The sequence below is a fragment of the Furipterus horrens genome, unplaced genomic scaffold (assembly GCF_987537825.1).
Source record: "Furipterus horrens unplaced genomic scaffold, mFurHor1.1.pri manual_scaffold_17, whole genome shotgun sequence".
NCBI classification, from domain to species: domain Eukaryota; kingdom Metazoa; phylum Chordata; class Mammalia; order Chiroptera; family Furipteridae; genus Furipterus; species Furipterus horrens.
Genome location: NW_028327187.1, coordinates 51,773,705 through 51,796,573, shown reverse-complemented (window position 1 = coordinate 51,796,573; position 22,869 = coordinate 51,773,705). Strand labels below are relative to the sequence as shown.

Below are 22,869 nucleotides of genomic sequence, written 5' to 3'. Positions count from 1 at the left end.
CATGCTTGGTTTAACAGGCTGGCATCCTTGTTGTATTCCAGTCACTTAGTTCAGCCACACCATTGAGTCTCAGGAGGCAGCAATGCAGACAGGATTAGGTGAGGCCTAGACATACAGACAATCACTCAGGTAATGAGATCATAGGCATATGCCCAGTCACATTGTGATGTCTTATATATTCTTGATGCAAGTCCCTTATATATATATGATTTATAAATGTTTTCCCATTTTATGGATTGTGTTTTCATTGTCTTGTTAATGCCCTTTGAAGCACAAAAAAATTAATTTTTATGAAAATTTTAAAGAAAAAATTATGAAATTAAAAAAAATATGTGTTTTCTTTTATTAAATGTGCTTTTGGTATCTTCTAAGAAGGCTTTGGCTAACCCCAAAGGTCAGGAAGATTTACTCCTGTGTTTCTTTTTAAGAGAAAGAAATGCAGTTTTTAGTAAAATCACTTAAAGCAAAAAAAAAAAAAAAAAAAACCTAAGTTTTATAGTTTTAGGTCTTGCATTTATTCGGTGATGTAGTTTGAGTTAATTTTTATGTATGGTGTGAGGAAGAGGTTTAATTTTATTCATCTGCATTTGTATGTATAGTTGTCTCAGCACTATTTTTGAAAAATATCTTTCCATTCAGTGAACATTCTTGACACCCTTATCAAAAATAAATTTACAATAGACACTTGGGTTTATTTCTGGACTTCCCATTTTATTCTGTTGATCTATATGTCTAGCCTGATGCCAGTGCCACACTGGTTTAATTATTGTAGATTTCTAATAACTTTTGAAGTTGGGAAGAGTCCTCCAACTATGTTCTTTTTCAAGATTGTTTTGAATTTTTAAAAATTGATCATTCTGTAATTAGCTTTATATTTTGAATTTTGAGGTACCTTACAATTCCATATATATTCGATATGAATGTTAGGGTCAGCTTATCTTTTCTGTTAAAAAGGCAGTTGAATTTGATAAGGTTGCCTTGAATCTTCAGAAAAATTGGGAATTGTTTTCATATTAGCAAGATTGAGCTTTCTGATCCATTAACATGGGATAGTTTCCATTTATTTAGGTCTTATCTGAATTCTTGCAACAGTATTTTATAGCTTGAGTGTAAATTTCTATTTCTTTAGTTAAGTTTATTCTTAGGTATTTTATTTTTTATGCTATTGTAAATGGACTTTTACTTAATTCCATGCTAGTATATAGAGGTACAGTTGATTTTTTGCATATTGATTTTGTACCTTGTCACCTTGCGAACTTATTTATTAGCTCTAATATGATTTTCTGTATATGAGGCTATGTCACATGTGAATAGAGATAGCTTTATGTACTTCTTTTTAATATGGATGGCTCATTTTTTGTTTGTTTGTTTAAATGGCCTTGTTAAAACTTCAAGGATGATGTCGGAAAGAAGTGACGGTAGAAATTCTTGTTTGTTCCTAGTCTTGTAGGGAAAGGAGTCAGTCTTTAACCATTAATTGTAATGATAGTTAAAGATTTTTTTTTTCAGTCAGGCTGAAGAAGTTCAAATCTGTTCTTACTTATGTTGATGGTAATGCCTCTTTCATTCCTGATTTTAATAATTTGAGTCTTTAAATCACAAAGGTTTTAAATCACAACTCAATAACTTTAGTGTTTCTCTTTCTTGGTAGTTTGTTAATTTTGTTGATCTTTTTTCAAGAACCACCTTTTGGTTTCTTTGATTTTGTATTTTTCTATTCTCTATTTCATTAATTTCCACTCAGATCTTCCTTTTGTTAGTTTGATTTCTTTTCTAATGTCTAAAAGTGGAAGTTGAGTTTACTTATTTGGCGTCTTTTTAATACAGTCATTTACTACTAGATATTTCCCTCTAAGTACTGCTTTAAATGCATCCTACATGTTTTGGCATCTTGTGGTTTTACTTTCATTTATCTAATAGAATTTCTAATACACTTTGTGACTCCTTCTTTGACCCAAAATTAGGAGTAAATTGTTTATTTTCTACATGTGAATATCCCAATATTTTCTGTTATTGATTTCTAATTTAATTCCATTGTCATAGGAACATATACTTTGTATGATTTCCATACCTTTAAGTTTACTAAGTTTTATATTATGGCCAAGCATATGATTGATCCTGGAGAATATTATATGCATTCTTGAGAAGAAGATATATTATTCCCTTGTTAGATAGAATGTTGAATAAATGTTCTTTAGGACTAGTTAGTTTATATTGTTCAAGTCCTTTATTTCCTTGTTAACCTATTCCTTTTTATTCCACCCATTAGCGAAAGTGGGGTATTGAAGTTGCCTTCCATGGTTGTTGATTTGTCTCTTTCTCACTTCAGTCAGTTTTTATTTTATGAGTTTTGGGGCTCTGTTGTTAGGTGCATCTACATTTTTACTATGTCTTCCTGGCGAATTGAACATTTTATCATTATAAAATGTCATTCTTTATCTCTGGTAATATTTTTTATTTTTATATTATATTTTGTCTGATATTAATATACCCACTTCAGCTTTCCTATACTTGTTGTCTTAGTCGGTTTTTGCTGTTATGACGTACCCAAAATTGGGTGGCTTATAAAAAAACAGATTTATTTCTCATGGTTCTGGAGGGTTAAATGTCTATATTAAGCTGCCAGCATGACTGGGTTCTGGTGAGAGTCCTTTTACAAGTTGCATACTGCTGGCTTCTTGTATCCCCACATGGCAGAAAGAGGCCTAAGTAGCTCTTTGTCCTCTTCTTATAAGGGCACTAATCCTACTCATGACACACTTACCTTCATTATCCAATTACCTCTCAAATAACCCATCTCCAAATATCATAAAATTTTAATTAAGATCTTAACATACAAATTTTGCCGTGGGTGGGAAACATTGAGTCCACTGCTGTTGCTATTTACATGATTGCCTTATTTCCATCTTTTTTACTTTTAACCTTTTTGTATGTTTTAAAATAATGTAGTCTCTATAGACATCATTTGATCTTGCTTTTTTATATTGTCTTATAATCTTTGACTTTGATTGGCTTTTTAGATATACTTACATTACATGTTATTGATATAATTGAATTTTGTGTCCAATTTTAGATTTTTTTACTATACTTCTTATGCATTTTTTCTCATTTACAACCTTCTTTTTATTAAGCAAATATTATAATGCCTTTCATGATTTTCTTAACTGTATTTTTGAGTTTTATTAGTGGTTGTTCTAGGGCTTACCATGGACATAATAACCTATGAGAATATAATTAAGATTTGTAGCAAATTAATTGTATTGAGATGTAGAAATATTACTTCTGTGGAGTTTTATTCCATTTTCCTCAATCTTGTGCTATTGTCATACATATTACATCTATATATGTTACAAACTCAAAAATATGTTGTTCTTAAAGAAGCTAAGAAAAGCAAAGAGAGCAAATATATATTTGTAATTAGTTATATCGACTTTCTTATTTAAAATTTCTGGTTATTTTTATTTGTTCCTGTTAATTAAAGTTATTATCTGTTCTTATTTTCTTATTTAAATATAGCTTTGCTCTTACCCAACTCTTTTGTTATGTTATTGTGAAATATATTACATTTCCTTATGTTACAGGCCCAACAGTACCATTATACCCATATGTTTTATAGAATCACTTTTTTTAAGTCACTGAAATGAAGATATAGAAATATGCATTGATACTATCTTTTAAAGTTGCACATTTATGTTTACCAGTAGGCGTGTGTGTGTGTGTGTGTGTGTGTGTGTGTGTGTGTGTGTGTGTATGTCTGTGAGACAGAGACACAGAGAGAGAGAGAATAAATTTAAGTTGCTGTCTGGTTTTTAGAGGAGAACATAGACAGGAAAATTTCAGATATCCCACGTAACAATATTTTCACTGACACATCTTCTAAGGCAAGGGAAATAAAGGAAAAAAAAATAAACAAATGGGACTACATCAAACTAAAGAGCTTCTGCTCAACAAAAGAAAACATCAGGAGATCCAAGATGGCAAAGGAGTAAGTGGAAGCTACACTAATCTCCTCCCAGGACCAGCCTGGATTTACAAGTTAATTGTGGAGATATTATCTGGAATAACCAACCTAATACTAGCAGAGAGAAGGGTTATAACCACGGAGAGACATAAAAGGCCGCCACATCACAACGTGACCGGTAAGAAGTGCGGAGACGCGGAAGGGCTGGCTGGGCTCCCATGGTGGCAGCTGAAGGGACTGAGAGATAGCTCAGCAGCCAGGGGTTCCTCCTGAGAAGGGCAGGGTCTAACCCCCCAGCTGGCCTTCCTACCCTACAGCAACAGAGTGGACAGTAAAATAGTATCCAGCTGTGAAAAGTGAAAAGCCACAGGGTTTCTTGCTAGCCAGAGAGAAACAGCTGGAGAAAAAGAGCTCTTAAGCGGATCACATATGAAAATATTTTGGCTCCCACTTACCCTGGGCTAAAGCAGAGGGAAGGCAGAGAGGACTGGGGATGCTTGGGGAGAGTTTGGCATGGTGGCCTTGAGGGGAGAACTGGGGGAGCAGCCGACTGGATCTTAGTGCTGACTTAACTCTAGTACTGCAGGTAGACCATTCCCCTCTGAGTGGCATCAGCCTGAGGGGAAGCAAAGGCCCTGCCTACAGGAATTAAGCTGCCACACCCACGGTCCTTAAGCCTGACCCCTAATCACAGATTGAATAGATTAACAACTGAAGGAGACAGACAAAGGCAGTAGATCCCTGGAAGTCTCAAACAGGCTGCCTAGGACCAGACCGATACACGATCTGACTCCACCAGGGGCAGATCCAGGAAGTGAAGATCAATCTAAGAAGCAGCAACAAACAATAAGTGTCACAAAAATGGGGAGACAGAGAAACAACCCCCCATCAAAAGGAAAGATAGAATCCCCAGAAAGAATGCTAAATGAAATAGAGGGGAACAAACTATCAGATATGGAATTCAAAACATGGATTATGGAGAAGCTCAATGAGCTCAGCGGAAACTACAAAGAACTCCAGGGAAACTACAAGGAACTCCAGAAAAAGTACAAAGAACTTACTCAGAATTACACCAGCATGAAAAAGGACATAGAACTATCAATAAGAGCCAGGAGGAATTGGAGAATACAATCTCTGAATTGAAGAACACAGTAGAAGGAATTAAAAGCTGGCTAGAGGAAGCAGAAGATTGGATCAGCGAGCTGTAGGAACAACGTAGACAAAAAGTCCCAGACAGTGCAACAAAATGAAAAAAGACTGAACAAGAATGAAGAGGTTCTAAGACATCTGCAGGACAACATGAAACATAATAATATCCATATCATAGGAATTCCAGAAGGAGAAGAAGAAGAGCAAGGGATAGAAAATTTCTTTGAAAAACTAATGACGGAAAACTTCCCTAACATGAGGAGAGAAAGAGTCACGCAAGACCAGGAAGCACAGAGGGTTCCAATGAAGAGGAACCCCAACAGGCCCACTTCAAGACACACCATAATTAAAATGACAACATTCAAAGACAAAGAGAGAATCCTAAAAGCAGCAAGAGAGAAACAACTAATAACATACAAGGGAACTCCAATAAGGCTATCATCAGACTTCTCAGCAGAAACACTACAAGCCAGAAGAGAATGGCAAAAAATATTCCAAGCAATGAGGTAAACTCAGGATGTACTTCTTGTATTTTAGAGCTCTTTCTATTACCATTGTTTGCTATATCATTGTATTTTATTTCCATTTGTTTGAGCCTAGTTTTTTTATTTAGCTAGATTGAATGTTTCTTAAAGGCAGGACTCAGGTCTACACAATTTGTTGTATAACTCATAACCCTAGTATTGTGCTTTTTGCTTATTAGGTACCAATCAATGCTAATAGATATGGTAAAAAGCAAGATGTTCTATTAAGCAGATGTCAAATTGGGGCCATTTCCTTGTGGGCATCACCATTATAATTACATGGAAAGTGGCATCTAGTGGTTTGTGTGTGTATAACAATTACCTTTTATTTTACACAGGTAATGATGTTTTTTAGTTTTATATTTTGATTATAGTTTACATTTAATTTTGTTTTGTATTATTTTCAGATATACAGCATATTTTTATTTTTTCAAAATACATTATTTATTTATTTTTAGAAAAAGGGGAAGAGAGGGAGAAAGAGAGGGAAAGAAACATGAATGTGCAGTTGCCTCTCACGTGCCCCTAACTGGGAAATTGGCCTGCAATGCACCCAAACCTGTGCCCTGACTGGTAATCGAAACAACATCCCTTTGGTTTGCAGGGCAGTACTCAATCCATTGAGCCACACCAGCCAGGGCTACAGCATAGCTTTTAGACAATCATATGCTTTACAAAGTGTACCCTTAATATAGCCAATGCCCTACCTGACACCATATATAGTTATTACAGTATTATTGACTATATTTCCTATGCTATACGTTACATCCCCATGACTATTTTGCAACGATCAATGTGTACTTCATTCCTTCACCTTTTTCATCCAGTTTCCCAAGCACTGAGTGAGAGAGTCTTTATAATCTAGGTGAACGAAATGGAATATAAATTGAATTTTAAGTTTAATTCAAACAAATTTTTATAATTACCAAATATTTTAAGTAGTGACCTCTCTAAAGTATATGTACATGGCAAGTAATAAAGAAGTACAAAAGGTGAACTAATTAATTTTTTTTGTTTTTTTTTTTGATTTTTTTTTTCTTTTTTTTATTTTGGTTTTTCAATTACAGTTGTCCCCTTTTCCCCTAATTTCTCTCCCCCACCCAACCCACCCCCTCCCCCGCAATCATATCCCTCACCGTTGTCCATGTCCATGAGTCTTTTACACGGATTCTTTGACTAATCCCTTCCCTTACTTATCCCCCTTCTCTCCCTCTCCCCTCCTCCCTATTGACTGCTATTCTGCTCTTTGTTCTATTTAGTTCCTTTGTTTGTGTTGTTCTTTAGTTTCCTGTATTAGGTGATATCATATGGTATTTTTCTTTCTTTGCCTGGCTTATTTCACTAAGCATAATTCTCTCTAGTTCCAACCATGTTGTTGCAAATGGCAGGAGTTCCTTCTTTCTTTCTGCTGCATAGTATTCCATTCTGTAAATGTACCACAGTTTTTTAATCCACTCATCTACAGATGGGCACTTAGGTTGTTTCCAGCACTTAGCTATTGTAAACAGTGCTGCAATGAACATAGGAGTGCATAAGTTCTTTAGAATTGGTGTTTCAAGATTCTTCGGGTATAATCCTAGTAGTGGAGTCGCTGGTTCAAAAGGCAGTTCCATTTTTAATCTTTTGAGGTAATTCCATACAGTTCTCCATAGTGGCTGCACCAGTCTGCATTCCCACCAACAGTGCAGTAGGGTTCCCGTTTCTCCACATCCTCGCCAGCACTTGTTGCTTGTTGATTTGTTGATGATGGCCATTCTGACTGGTGTAAAATGGTATCTAATTGTGGTTTTTATTTGCATCTCCCTGATGGCTAATGATGTTGAGCATTTTTTCATGTGTCTATGGACCTTCTGTATGTCCTCTTTGGAGAAGTGTTTGTTCAGGTCCCTTGCCCATTTTTTAATTGGGTTGTTTGTTTTCTTGATGTTTAGTCGTATCTGCTCTTTATATATTTTGGAAATCAGTCCCCTGTCTGTGATGTCATTGGTAAATATGTTTTCCCATATGGTTGGTTTCCTTTTCATCTTGCTGATATTTTCTTTTGCTGAGCAGAAACTCTTCAGTTTGATGTAATCCCATTTATTTATTTTTTCCTTTATTTCTCTTGCTTTAGGGGATGTATCCATGAAGAGATTGTTACGTGAGATATCTGATATTTTCTTGCCTATGTTTTCCTCTAGAACTTTTATGGTGTCACGGCTTACATTTAAGTCTTTGATCCATCTTGAGTTTATTCTTGTGTGTGGTGTAAGTTGGTGGTCTAGTTTCATTTTTTTCAGATCCCTATCCAGTTCTCCCAGCACCATTTGTTAAAGAGGCTCTTCTCACTCCATTTTATGTTCCTTCCTCCTTTATCAAAGATTAGTTGACCATAGAGGCCTGGGTTTATTTCTGGACTCTCTATTCTGTTCCACTGATCTATATGTCTGTTCTTATGCCAGTACCATACTGTTTTGATTACAGTGGCTTTGTAGTATTGTTTGATATCTGGTGTTGTGATTCCTCCTGCTGTGTTCTTCTGTCTCAAGATTGCTTTTGCTATTCGGGGTCTTTTTTGGTTCCATATGAATTTATGGAGTATTTGTTCTAGGTCTGTGAAATATGTCATTGGTATTTTAATAGGGATTGCATTGAATCTGTAAATTGCTTTGGGTAGTATGGCCATTTTGATGATGTTGATTCTTCCCATCCAAGAACATGGTATTTGCTTCCATTTATTTGTTTCTTCCTTAATTTCTTTCTTCAATGTTATGTAATTTTCAGAGTACAGGTCTTTTATCTCTTTGGTTAAGTTTACTCCTAGGTACTTTATTTTTCTTGTTGCTATAGTAAATGGTATTTTCTCTTTTGTCTCTGTCTCTGCTATTTTATTGTTGGTGTACAGAAATGCCTTAGATTTCTGTATATTTATTTTGTACCCTGCGATTTTGCCAAATTCACTTATTATATCGAGTAGTCTTTTAGTGGAGTTTATAGGATTTTCTAGGTATACTATCACGTCATCTGCATATAATGAAAGTTTTACTTCCTCTTTCCCAATTTGGATGCCTTTTATTTCTTTTTCTTGTCTGATTGCTGTGGCTAGGACTTCCAACACTATGTTGAAAAGGAGTGGAGAGAGTGGACAACCTTGTCTAGTTCCTGAGTTCAGGGGGAATGCTTTCAGTTTTTGTCCATTGAGTATGATGTTGGCCTCAGGCTTCTCATATATAGCCTTAATTATATTAAGATATGCTCCATTTATTCCAATTTTGTTGAGTGTTTTCATCATAAGTGGGTATTGTACTTTATCAAATGCTTTTTCTGCATCTATTGAAATGATCATGTGATTTTTGTCTTTCATTCTGTTTAGGTGATGTATTATATTTATTGATTTGCGAATATTAAACCATCCTTTCATCCCTGGAATGAAGCCCACTTGATCATGATGTATGATCTTTTTGATGTATTGCTGGATCCTGTTTGCCAATATTTTATTGAGGATTTTAGCATCGATGTTCATCACTGATATTGGCCTGTAGTTTTCTTTCTTTGTTGTGTCTTGACCTGGTTTGGGGATTAGGATAATACTGGCTTCATAGAAAGAGTTTGGGATTTTCCCCTGTTCTTGGATTTTTTGGAACAGTTTGAGGAGGATAGGAGTTAGTTCTTCCCTGAATGTTTTGTAGAATTCGCCTGTGAAGCCATCCGGTCCAGGGCTTTTGTGTGCCGGGAGATTTTGGATTACTGTTTCAATTTCCTTCTTTGTTATTGGTCTGTTGAGACTTTCCACTTCTTCTTGATTCAGTTTTGGAAGGTTGTATGTTTCTAGAAATTTGTCCATTTCTTCTAGATTGTCAAATTTCTTGTCATACACTTGTCTGAAGTAATTCCTAACTATCATTTGTATTTCTGAGATATCAGTCGTGATTTCTCATCTTTCATTTCTGATTTTGTTTATTTGTGTCTTCTCTCTTTTTTTCTTGATTAGACTGGCTAGAGGCTTGTCGATTTTGTTGATTTTTTCGAAGAACCAGCTCCTAGTTTTGTTGATCTTTTGGATTGTTTGTTTAGGCTCTATGTCATTTAGTTCTGCTCTGATCTTGATGATTTCATTCCTTATTCTTGCCCTAGGTTTTGTTTGTTGTTGTTGTTCTAGTTCTTGTAGCATTGTGGTTAGGATTTTTATTTGAGATTCTTCTAGCCTTTTCAGATATGCCTGTATTGCTATAAACTTCCCTCTCAGGACTGCTTTTGCTGTGTCCCACAGGTTTTGGGTTGTTGTGTGCTCATTATCATTAATTTCTAGAAATTTCTTGATTTCTTCTTTGATGTCATTGTTAACCCATTCATTATTTAATAACATGTTATTCAATCTCCATGAGTTTGGGTGTCTTTGATTTTTTTTTTTTCTGAGGTTGATTTCTAGTTTCAAGGCATTGTGATCTGAAAAGATGCTTGATATGATTTCAATTTTCTTGAATTTGTTGAGGCTTGTTTTGTGACTTATCATGTGGTCTATCTTTGAAAATGTCCCATGTGCACTTGAAAAGAATGTATATTTTGCTTCTTTGGGGTGAAAAGTTCTATATATGTCAGTTAGATCCATGTGCTTTAGTGTGTTTTTCAATGCCTGTATATCCTTGGTGTTTCTTTGCTTTGATGATCTGTCTATTGTTGATAATGGAGTGTTGAAGTCCCCTACTATGAGTGTGTTGTTGTTGATATCCTTTTTGTTGTCTGCTAGTATTTGCTTTATGTATTTGGGTGCTCCTATGTTGGGTGCATATATGTTTATCAAAGTCATATCTTCTTGATGGATTGTTCCTTTAAGTATTATGAAATGTCCTTCTTTGTCTCTTTTTATTGTCCTTGCTTTGAAATCCATTTTGTCTGATATGAGAACTGCTACCCCGGCTTTTTTTTCCGGTCCGTTTGCTTGGAATATTTTTTTATATCCCTTTACTTTCAGTCTGTGTAAATCTTTTGTTTTCAGGTGTGTTTCTTGTAGACAGCAAATATGTGGATCCTGTTTTCTTATCCATTCCGTTACCCTATGTCTTTTAATTGGAGCATTTAATCCATTTACATTGAAGGTTATTATTGACGTGTATTTATTCATTTCCCTTTGTATCTCTGTTCCTCTCCTCTCTTGTTTTTTCCTTCTTTTTTCTTAGAACACTCCCTTTAGCATCTCTTGCAATGCTGGTTTGGTGGAGATGTATTCTTTCAGTCTTCCTTTGTCTGAGAAACTCCTTATTTCACCTTCTATTTTGAATGAGAGTCTTGCTGGGTGGAGTATTCTTGGTTGTAGGCCTTTGTTTTTCATTGCTTGAAATATTTTTGACCATTCCCTTCTGGCTTGTAATGTTTCTGTTGAGAAATCAGTTGATAGCCTTATCGGAGCTCCCTTGTATGTTATTTGCTGCTTTTCTCTTGCTGCTTTTAGGATTCTCTCTTTGTCTTGGAATGTTGCCATTTTAACTATGATGTGCCTTGGAGTGCGTTTTTGGGGGTTCCTCTTGATTGGAACTCTCGTTGCTTCTTGGACTTGCATAGCTTTTTCTCTCATCAGGTTCGGAAAATTTTCTGTCACTATTTGTCCTATCAGATTTTCAATTCCATGTTCCTTTTCTTCTGCATCTCGTATTCCGATGATCCTTAAATTATTTTTTCTAATGCTATCCTGTAATTCCCTTACATCTTGTTCATATTTTTTCAATCGCTTTTCATTTTGCTGTATTGTCTGGGAGTTTTTCTCTACATTATCTTCTAACTCACTAATCCGATCCTCTGCTTCGTTTAGTCTACTTTTGACTGATTCTACTGTGTTTTTCAGTTCAGAGATTGTATTCTTAAGTTCTTCCTGGTTCTTGTTAACAATTTCTATGTCTTTTTTTATGCTGGTGTAGTTCTGTGCAAGTTCCCTGTAATTTTCTTGGAGCTGTTGGTAACTTCCTTGAAGGTTGTCATAGTTGATTTTAAGGATGTGGAGTATATTGAGCTTCTTTACCACCATTGTTTTGAATTCCATGTCTGACATTTGGGGTATGTCTATTTCATCTATCTCTCTTTCTGAGGATTCCTTTTTTCTTTTCATTGAGGGGTTATTTTTGCGTCTTACCATGTTGGATTCTTTTTGTTTGTTTTTATTTATTTATTTATTTGTTTTGTTTTTTGCGGGGGTAGTCTGCTTTGACTTCCCTCCTTTGTGGTGTAATATTCTTTATCGAAGGTCTGGGAGTTTCAGTGGTGCAGTCTCTTTGATATCCTGAGCCTGATGTTCTTGAGTTACCCTTTATGTCGTTTGTTTATGCTGTTCGGTTATATTTCAGATGTTCTTTGATAGGATCTTCCTTCTGGCTAGTTGGTTGAGAATCACTCTATCTGCTTTGTCTTGAGTTCTTTTGTGCATATGCTGTTAAAGACATAAACACACAGCCTAGGCAGGAGACCCACACCCTCAGAAATTATCCCCCACTCTATCCTGGTATCGTTAGCCAACTAGCCCGTATTAATATAAATGTAAAGAGATTTGAGCTTTTATACTATAAGAAGAATAGATAAGAGTTGTTTATGGGGAGCAAAAATATAATTTTTGATAGAGGGGGTGATAGATTAATAATATTTGAGACTGTGCAAGCCAGTTAGTAATATTTACATTGTATGTTAATAAAAATAGAAGAAAAGGATAGAAAAATACATAATATAGTAAGAAAGTGGGATTGTATTGTATTTGGGTTTATATAGTAATTATATTATATTATTTAGAGTGATAGGGGGGCTAAGCTAGACACACAAACGAATAAACAACCATTAAAGAGAAAGGATGAGAAGGAGAGGTTATATGCATCTCGTTAGAGATAAAGTTTGTTATTATTGGAAGAGGTGAAGGAAAAACACCCCCCCAAAAAATCCCCAAGAAAATAGAAGAAAGAAAAGAAGAAAGAGAGAAAGAGAAGAAAATAAAAAATTTACCACAACCCCCCCCAAAAAAACCCCAAAAGGTAAGAAAGAAAGGAACAAAGAAAGATAGAAAAGAAAGAATAAAGAAGAAAGAAAGAAAGAAAAAAGAGAGGAAAAAAAATTGAACAACAACAACAAAAAAAAATATATATATATACACCCCCAAAAAGCCCCCCAAAAAAACCCAGGAAAAGAATAAAGAAAGAAGGAAAGAAAAGAAATAATTAAGAAGAAAGAAAGAACAAGGGAGAAAAATTTGGGAGAAAAAATTTGGAAAAAAAAAAAGCGATGTTTTTACTCCGTTTTAACCTTGGTGTGTTGCCTTCTTTTTCTGGGTCCGCAGCTGGTCTAGTGTGGCAGGTCAGAGGTTCTTGTTTTTTGCAGGACTGGTGTGCGCCCCCGGTTGCCGCTATGGTGCGCGCCCGCGGTTGCCGTCAAGGCGCTCCCTTGCTGCCCGCTGGAGCCAGTGGAGGTGCCCTTGCGCTCGAGCCCTTGCGTGCGAGCCCCTGCGCGCTCAGGCAGCCCAAGAGTTTGCCCCGCAGTTGGAGCCCACTGCTGCGGGACCGCGGCGGTTCCGCGTTCGTGCTGAGGTGCCCCTGCGCGTGTCCCTGCACTCGCGGGCAGCCCGAGAGCTTTCACTGGGATTGGCTTGTCGCTGGGCTGCAGCAGTTCCGAGTTCGCGCCGAAGAGTTCCTGCGCGCGTCCCTGCACTCGCGGGCGGCCCGAGAGCTTTCCCCGGGATTGGCACCCACTGACCCCGGGCTGAGGTGCTTTCGCACTCGCGCGCCGCCCGGTTCCCTCAGTCCCAATGAGCCGAGCTCCGGGAGTTGGTCTCTCGCCTCTTAGGGCAGGTCCCAGGACACTTGTGCTCAGTGGAAGCAAGCGTCCGTGGGTCTCCACCTCCCGCTGTTCCCGTGCTGCAGCCGCCCGCCTTCCCTCACCCGTCTGGGCGGGCACAAACAGAGCCTGCGCTAGTGGTCTGCTTTCCGGCCTGGCGCCCTGCGCCCACGGGAGCTGTCTAGGGGTGTCTGTGCATGGTTCTCTGCCTGTTCAGTGGGCCCTCCCTGTGCCCGTAGGGGCACTGATCTTATGTCCGTTGGGGAGTGTCCGAGGGATGCCTGGACTCACGGCCCCACGCACCTGGGCCAGTGAGTGAGAGCACTTCCCTATGTGTGCCCCCGCGACCCAAGGGTAGGGTTGGGGAGTGGATGAGCGAGCCTCTGTGCCTGGCCTCCTCCAGAACGGCCTACCATCCCCAAACTTCCCTCCCCTCTCCACCGTCCACTAGAGAAAAATATAAAGGAGAATTATGTTCTCACTTGCCCGGCAGCACGCTGTCTCCTGTCCTTCAGCGCCAATGCCACTTGGTCGAGTCCCGTCTCTGCCAGCGGGCAGAGGTCCGCACTCCGCCTGACTCCTCTCCGGGGCAGCCTGTGGTCGCCAAAAATCCTTTGTGTGCTTCCCTCCGCAGCTCGGGCAGCCGCCCTAGTCAGGAATCCCGTTTAGTCCCCTTTTTCTCCACTATCCTCACTAAACAGGTTGTTCCCAGATGGATTTTCTCTAATCCAGCAGTGCCTTGGCTCAACTCCCACCAATGTCCAGCTGTTCACTGAGATGTTCTGTCTTCAGTTAGCCCAAACTGCAGACGGGTCTCCCGAGCCTAAAACCGCAACAACCTCTCCTCACACCTCCGCCATCTTACCTTCCCCTAATTAATTTTTAAGGAAAATATTCTGTTACTTCAAAAATGACATACAAAAATATTTAAGGTTTTGCCTTGGCTGCTGTGGTTCAGTGGATTGAGTGTCGGCCTGCAAACCAAGTGTCGCTGGTTTGATTCCCAGTCAGGGCACACCCCTGAGTTGCACACCAGGTCCCCAGTTGGGAGCACGTGACAGGCAACCACACATAGATGTTTCTCTCCCTCTCTTTCTCCTTTCACCCCTCTCTATAAACAAATAAATATAATAAAATTAAAAAGAATATCTGAGGTTTTATTGTTTGTTATAAATTGTTAGAAGTTGGAGGGTATTTTTGGATACTAAGAAGTCAGAAATACAATTATAAAGAAAATAATATAGTATCTTCTTCATATAAGTGAAATCCTATTAGGCTATTACTTTGCATTATTCTCAGGATCTTAATATTTATTTTAAAAAAGAAAATCTCTTAATGAAAGATGAAAATGGAACATTACACCATTTTTTACCTAGTTTCAGCTGAGTGGGTTAGGAGTTGTGACTAGAGGGATGAGGTCAATACTTTGATAAGCATTGGGGAAGGTACTCTTGTAACAACTAGTAAAGGAAAGCATCAAATATTACTAAGGAGGCTAAGATACTTTTAAATCATAGGCTCCCAAGGCCTATGATAAACATTATATGATATATGAGGCACATGCAAAAAAATTATTTATAAAAATGTGTATTTGTTCTTACAGGTTTAAACTTCATTCACCTTTAAAATACTCTTCATCTGATACACTACACCTATTGAAATGTTTTTTACATTGCTCAAAAGAATTTTTTTTCAGGTTTAATGTGTTTTGATTAAAATATTACATTTGTGCCAATTTCCCTTCCCTCTGCTCCCCTCCACCCAGTGGCCCCCCTCCCTCCAGTTGTCCCCCCCTTTTAGATTATGTCCATTAGTTGTGCATACAGTTCCTCCCAACCTCTCTCCGTCTATTCCATTCCCTCCTACCTTGATCCCCAATTCCTATATCATCTCCCTCCCTTTCCCCATTCCCCCTCCCTGTTGACCTCCCCCCAATATGCTTCCCGTACCCACAGTTCCTTTTCCACTCTCGTTGCCTATTTAGTTTGCCTTTGTTTCATCTCCCTAGCTTCTATTTTTTTTAAACCAGTCCCTTTAACATCTCATATAACAGTGGTTTGGATCTAATGAACTCTTTCAGTTTTATTTTGTCCTGGAAACACTTTCTCTGTCCTTCTATTCTGAATGACAATTTCGCTGGGTAGAGTATTCGTGGTTGTAGGTTTTGGATTTTCATTACTTTGAATATTTCTTGCCAGTCTCTTCTTGCCTGTAGGGTTTCCCTTGAGAAGTCAGCTGATAGTCTAATTGGGACCCCTTTGTACATAATTCTTTTCTTCTCTCTTGCTGCTTTTAAGATTCTTTCTTTATCTTTAATTTTTGACATTTTGATTATAATGTGTCTTGGAGTGGTTCTCCCTGGGTCCAGTCTCTTGGGAACTCTCCTTGCTTCCTGGACCTGCAAGTCTATTCCCTTCCCCAAGTCTGGGAAGTTCTCCTTTATTATATTTTCACTCAATTTTTCAAGTTCTAGTTCATCTTCCTCATTCTCTGGCAAACCAATGATTCTTATGTTGGGCCTTTTATAGCTGTCCCAGAGGTTTCTGATCCTCTCATTGTTGCTTCCCATTTCCTCTCGCTGCATTGGTTGACTGCTTGTTCCTTCTCCATATTCCAGTTTGTTGAAATGAACTCTGGATTTTATTTCCTTTCCTTCTGTCTCGTATGCGGTTTTGTTCCTTTCGTTATGAAAGTTTTTCGCTTCTTTCATATCTTTTTCCTGCTCTTTTGTGAATTCTGTAAGCCACCTGATAACAATGGCCCAGAACTGAGCCTCTGACAGGTTTCTTATCTGTTCATCTGTCAGGTTCTCTATCTGCTGTCTGGTGAGCTGCGCCACCAGGATTTCTATAGTTGTCTGCCTCATTTTGACAGATGCGTTTTGTTTTCTTGGGCTGGCTGTCGGGGGCAGTGCCTGTGTACGCGTCACAAATCAGCGACCGGCTGGCGCCTGCCTGTCCGCGACCTATTTCGCAGCCCTGTGGTGCTTTCTTTGGGGGCGGGGGTCCAAGATGGATTCACACAGTTATTCAGCTAGGAGACCGGGATCCGTCCTCCCGCCCCCCTGGGCCTCACTGTTCAAGGCGATGCGGCGGCCGCTCTCCCCAGCGCCGGAGTCGCGCACCGTCAGGGGCTTGGCCGCAGCTGGGATTCCTCGCCGGGGTCGTGCACCGCCAGGGGCTTAACGGATCCGGGATTCCTCGCCGCCCTGCCGCTCCAGGTGCGACCGCAAACGGCACTGCCCTCTTTAACTCTTACCTGCCCAAATGGCACCGCTGGTTTATAACTTCATATGTTGGACTTCCGTGTAGTTTTATTTTCTGGAATTTCTAGTTATCCTTTGTTTTGAAGTAGTTGTATTTCTCTCTAGTTGTAGAGGGAGACCTAGCGTGTCCGTCTAAGCCTCCATCTTGGCCGGAAGTCCTCAAAAGAATTTTTGAACTCATCAATTTTGATGTCTTTTAGTGCTTCTGTCATTTTTTTTCACCTCTTCCACATCAGCAAAACATTTCCTTTCGAGGAGGTTTTTTTTTTTTTTTTTTTTTTTTTCAATCAGGGGAAACAAAGAAAAAGTCACTCAGGGCGAGATTGGGTGTATAGGGAGCGTAGGGCGTGGGGGTCATGCCATTTTAGGTCAAAAACTGCGTGGTGTGGGCAGGTGTGGTTGTAAATCATGAAATTGACACATGTGTTGAAAGAGTCTTCAGAAAAAATAACTGAAGCTAAACAGCCTCTCACAACAATGCCAGCTAGTACATTGATACAGATGGGTGTCTAGAACAGTCACCTAGGAATGGGAGCCTGTACTACAAGGGGCCCACCCTCCAGAAGATAATTCTGCTTTTTTTTTTTTATTCCTCCTCATATACATCACATAAAAGTTTCTCTTATTTGGTAAGAAGCATACTGTTTCATTGTACATAAATGCTGAGCTATCTACATGTGTTAAACTAATTATGGTTAGTTTTTCTATGCAGTTAAGCTTCATGCCAGAGTAAAGAATTGTTCTGGATAGAAGTAATCTACTGTCTTCTTTTTCTGTAGGTCCTTATTTTAAAGGAAGATATTTTTCTGACTTTAGGACCTCAGTTCTAAATATGAGTAAATAAAATTTTTAGTAGTGGCTATTACGAACATTTAGGTTGTGGGAACAGCATTTGCAATAAAGCTTGAAGCTGTTAAAGACTGAGCTACTAAAGATGATAGAGATGTGAAAGAAAAAAATGTGGTAAAAGATAGTATTACATATTTTATACTCAATGATTACTCATGAATGCAGAGAAGAAGCCACTTCAGGTGGCAGGCATTTTTGACTAGTTGCCAAGGTTATTGCTAATATAGAATGATAGGTAATTTCTTTCAAGAGGTGTTAGGGAAAAAAAGTTCTTAATATCTTACACAGTGGCATATCATATTACAGAGAAGTTTTATGAATTTATTTTTCATTTTAAAAATATATTTTTGCTTTAAAATTATAAAACTGTGTTATAACAGATAATGTATTGGTAATGATGTGGAGAAAAAAGGACCCTCGTGCACTGTTGGTGGGACTGTAGATTGGTGCAGCCACTATGGAAAACAGTATGGAAATCACTTGAAAATCTAAGAATAGATATACTGTTGACCTAGAAATTCCACTCCTAGATATTTATGTGAAGCAAATGAAAATGCTAATTTGCAAAAATATGTGCACTGCTATGTTCATTGCAGCATTATTTACAATATCTAAGATATAAAAGAAACAAAAGTGTCCATCAATAAGTGAATGGATGAAAAAGATATGATATATATACAAACACATGCACACACACAATGAATTATTACACAGTGATAAAGAAGAATGAAATCTTGCCATTTGAGGCAACATGGGTGCATCTAGAGGGCATTATCCTAAGTCAGGCAGAGAAAGACAAATACCACATGGTTTCACTTATGTGAGAAACCTAAAAAACAAATAAACAGAAACAGTGTGATAGAAACAAACACGAAAATAATGGTTGCCAGAAAGGAGAGGGTGGGGGGATGGGCAAAAATGAGGAAAGGGAACATAGACAACAATATTGTGATAAGTTTGCACAGTGACAGATGGTTGCTAGAATTAGTAAAGTATGATCACATTGTAAAGTATAAAAATGTCAAATTACTCCATTGTACACCTGAAATTAATATAACTAATACAATATTGTATAATAGCTATACTTAAATAATAATACAATTTATAAAAAATTACATTTGCTCATTGTGAAAAGTTCAAATAGAAATGTACACAATGAATAGGTGAAAGCATCTCCAGGGGTAGTCATTGTTTGCAATTTTGTATATTGTCTTTTAGATATTTCTCTGGTACATTTTTATAAGTTTTAATTGTTGAATTTAGTTGAGCAGTAAAGCAGAGTCTGGTTTTCAGATTTATATTTAACGATTTTCTTCCCTCTTTCTTTATAGGTTTGCTATGGGTGTTCTCCAGGATCAAAGTGTGACTGTAGTCCTGTAAAAGGAGAAAAGGTAAGATCTGATATTGGCCTTTGTAAACATAGGAAAACCAGTAAAATAATGTTTTTAATATGTTTTTTAAACAATGTTTTACCCAGCATGTAAGTAAATACAATGAATTTTACTGTACTTATTTTAGATAGTTTTAAGGATTAGACTATATCTCAAGGATCAGAAAATCTTTTCTGTAAAAGACCATATAATAAATGTTTTAGGCTTTGTGGCCCAATAAGGTCTCTGTCACATATTTCTCTCCTCTTTTATGATATCCCTTTAAATGTGTTAAAACACATTTTTAGCTCTTGGACTATATAAAACAAGCTTCCGACTGAATTTGGCCTTGGAGCTATAGTTTACTAACCTCTGATCAATTTTGTTGAAAGCACTTAATAAGAAAAAGAAGGGAGGTGAAAAAGATGGCAGCAGTGTAGATAGCAGCTCTGTCTCCTTGTTCCCATCACAGACCAAACTTGGAGTAAAAATACAGAGTGAGAGTGGCTATGAGTGAATGGAAATGGATGAGACTGTGTTGGAGTGGGCAGAAACCAATGGCCCACACTTTCGAAGTGGAATAGCCAGGGCTGCCCAGCCCAATGTTTCTGGCTTCACTGTGTAGGGGCATCTGCGAATTGGCTCAGTAGCCCTGAACTACCAGGGGAAAGTGAGAATGCCAGGGAATGAGAGCCCTAGAAACTGCACACCCACCATAGGCTGAAGATCTTTGGAGGAAGCAAACTCACCAGTCTGTTGCTGCCTAGTGTTAATGTATCATCTCAGGGGCACTTCCCAATGCCATCTGGGAATGATCCAGTAAGAAACTATATGAAACTGTCGGAGGTGTGGGAAGACAGAGGCCAGCCCTAACCATTAGAGACTGTGATTTTGAGGGAGTGGGAATGAGTAGAGAATGGGGCCCCAGGTGCTGGTGCTGCAGCATGGGGGCCACACAGAGATTCTTTTGGAAGGAGACCTGAGGGAAGACCCAAGACTCGGCAGGGACCCTGGGCTAGCATACCTGCGCACAGGCACAGCAGCTCTGCTAAAAAAAACCCATAGAGGGCTAGAGTGCACTACAGGACCAGTGAGAGGGACCTGACACAGCATGGTTCAGTGTGGAGGGCTGTTATAAGAAGAGAGCTCAGCAGAGCCATGGAGAGACCAACAGCCTCAGCATCCAACTAGATCTCCTCGCAGACAAACATTAAGAAATTAAGTTATGAAATCCATAGAATTTTGACCAGGGGTGGATCCAGAAAGAGAAAAAGCAGTAAAAAAACAGATACTAAGGAGACAGATTACACTGTGGTCTTCTTCATGAGATATTTTCTGTCCTGCACAGGAGTTTAATATTCATTTCTTGTCCTCCCATTTCGTGCATTTAAGTCACTAAGTTTTTATATTATAGTTTATTTCAAATCTCATATTTTGCTCCTCCTTTGTCTCACTCCATTTTACCATCTGATTTCCTCTCCTTATTTTGGTTTTAAATTTTATCTTCTCTCTTGCTACAATTCTCTTCCATTCTGCACTCTTACTATTTCTCTCCTCTCTAGCCTCTCAAAACCATTTTTCTTGTCATTAGTCATTACATATTATTTTCCTTGTTCATAAAACACACTTCTCTCTCCACCTTGATCAATCTTTGCTCATTGGTTGTGATATGGCGGTACTTGCAGCATTTCTTCAATTTTATTCTTAGATGTTCATTATTTTGGTATTTCAAATCTCAAATCTCATCATCTTCCTCTCTTACTCCATTTATACCTTCATCCAGCCCTTTCATATTTCCATTTTAAGTTTGAATTTTTTTCTATCTTAGCTTGATTTTCATTCCTCACTCTTAGTAAAGCTTCTCTCTCTATCATCTCAAAATCCCTTCCCTTTCCTCTAGACATTTCTTAAGATTTTACTTATTTATTTTTCCCTCACATTCCCATTCTACCAACAGTAATATTTGCTCATTGGTTGTTGATAGTGTTGTGGTGAAACTTTTTCTCTAATTTGGTTCCTATTCCTCCTCCTCCTTCTTCTTCTCCTCCTTCTTCTTCTTCTCCTCCCCCTCAGCCTTCTCCTCCTCCTCCTTATTCTTATTCATATTCATCTTTATTTTTGTTTTTGTTCTCTTTATATTATAACTTATGTTGAAACCTAATACTATATGCTCCCCCCTCTTACTTTATTCTGCCTCCTTCCTTTCCTTTTTTATATACAATGTAAATTTAACTTTATTTCTCTCATTGCCTTGTCTCTACTCCCTACTCTTATTGCTCCTCCCTCTTTCCTCTCAAAAATCACTTTTCTTTCAGTCAACTCTTATCTGTTTTTCCTTTCTTATAATAGTCTTAATTTCTTTACATCTTTAATACTGACTCATTTGCTGTTGATAGTGTGATTGTGTGGGGGGGTTATTTTTGTGGATGTGGGTTTCTTTCCTGGGTTGTTTTGTTTTGTTTTGTTTTGACAGTACCTTTACAACAGTAGACAAGATGTGGTGGGCAGAGTGACTGTCAGTCAGCTAGCCAGATGGAAGGACCCACTAAAGAGCAACACAACAACAAACAAAACCCAAGTACAACCAGACAGCCCAAATAAGTGGCATTCCAAGAGTATCAAGTTCAAGAGACTGCAAAACTTAATCCCACAGGTCTCCTACCACAGGAGGTCACAACATAAAGACAGGGTGTCAGAGAAGATCAATCTAAGAAGCAGAAACAAACAAGAAGAGTCATCTAAAATGAAAGGACAAAGAAAAAAAAAACCCATCAAAAGGAAAGGAGGGCCCTGGCTGCTGTGGCTCACTGGATTGAGCGTCGGCCTGTGAGCCAAGTTTTGCTGGTTTAATTCCCAGTCAGGGTGCATGAATAGGTTGCACGCCAGATCCCCAGTTGGGGGCGCAAGTGAGAGGCAACCATGCAATGATGTTTCTCTCCCTCTCTTTCTACTTTCCCCTCTCTCTAAAAATAAATAAATAAACAAACAAATAAATAAACAATTTTTTTAAGGGAAAGGAGTAATTCCTAGAAAAAGAGCTAAATGAAATAGAGGCAAAAAAATTATCAGATATGGACTTCAAAAGAATGGTTATAAGGAAGTTCAATAATCTCAGCAAGCTCAGAGAAAACTACAACAAACTAAAGGGAAACTAAAAAGAACTCCATGGAAACTACAAAGAACTTCAGGTAAGTGACAAGGAATTTCCTGCGAACTACACCACTATTAAAAAGGACATAGAACTATTGATAACAGCCAGGAGAAAATAAAGAATACAATTTCTGAATTGAAGAACACAGTAGAAGGAATAAAAAGCAGATAAGATGAAGCAGGGGATCTGATCAACAAGCAAGCGGACAATGTAGAAAAAAATTCTGACAGCACAACAAAACAAAAAAAAGACTGGAAAAGAATGAAGAAGGTTTAAGAGAGTTTCAGGACAACCTGAAACATAATAATACCTGTATCATAGGGATACAAGAAGGGGAAGAAAAGGAGCAAGGGATAGAAAACCTGATTGAAAAAGTAATGACAGAAAACTTCCCTAACATGAGGAGAGAAAAAGTCTCACAAGTACAGGAAGCACAGAGGGCCCTATGAAGATGAACAGAAGGAGGCCCACTCCAAGGAACATCATAATTAAAATGGCAACATTCAAAGAAAAGAGAGAATCCTAAAAACAGCAAGAGAAAAACAGCAAATAACATACAAGGGAGCTCCAATAAGGCTATCATCTGATTTCTCAACAGAAACACTATATCCCAGAAGGTAATGGCAAAAAAATATTCTAAGGTATGAAAAGCAAAGGCCTACAACCAAGGCTACTATGCCCAGCAAGGCTCCCATCAAAATGGCAGTTGAAATAAGGAGTTTCCCAGACAAAAGAAGGCTAAAAGAAAAGATCTCAACTGAACCAGCATTGTAATTAATGCTAAAGGGACTGCTTTAAGAAGATGAAGAAAAAGAGAG

General features: G+C 38.2%; 1 protein-coding gene across 1 annotated transcript in view; it reads left to right on the top strand.

Moving 5' to 3' along the window:
* COL4A5 (collagen type IV alpha 5 chain) overlaps window positions 1-22,869 on the top strand; it is a 375,000-nt gene that overhangs the window by 82,380 nt on the left and 269,751 nt on the right. Inside the window, exon 2 of the mRNA XM_090265360.1 lies at window positions 18,862-18,921. Within this exon, the coding sequence (XP_090121486.1) occupies window positions 18,862-18,921 (60 nt within the window). The remainder of the gene's footprint in view (window positions 1-18,861; window positions 18,922-22,869) is intronic.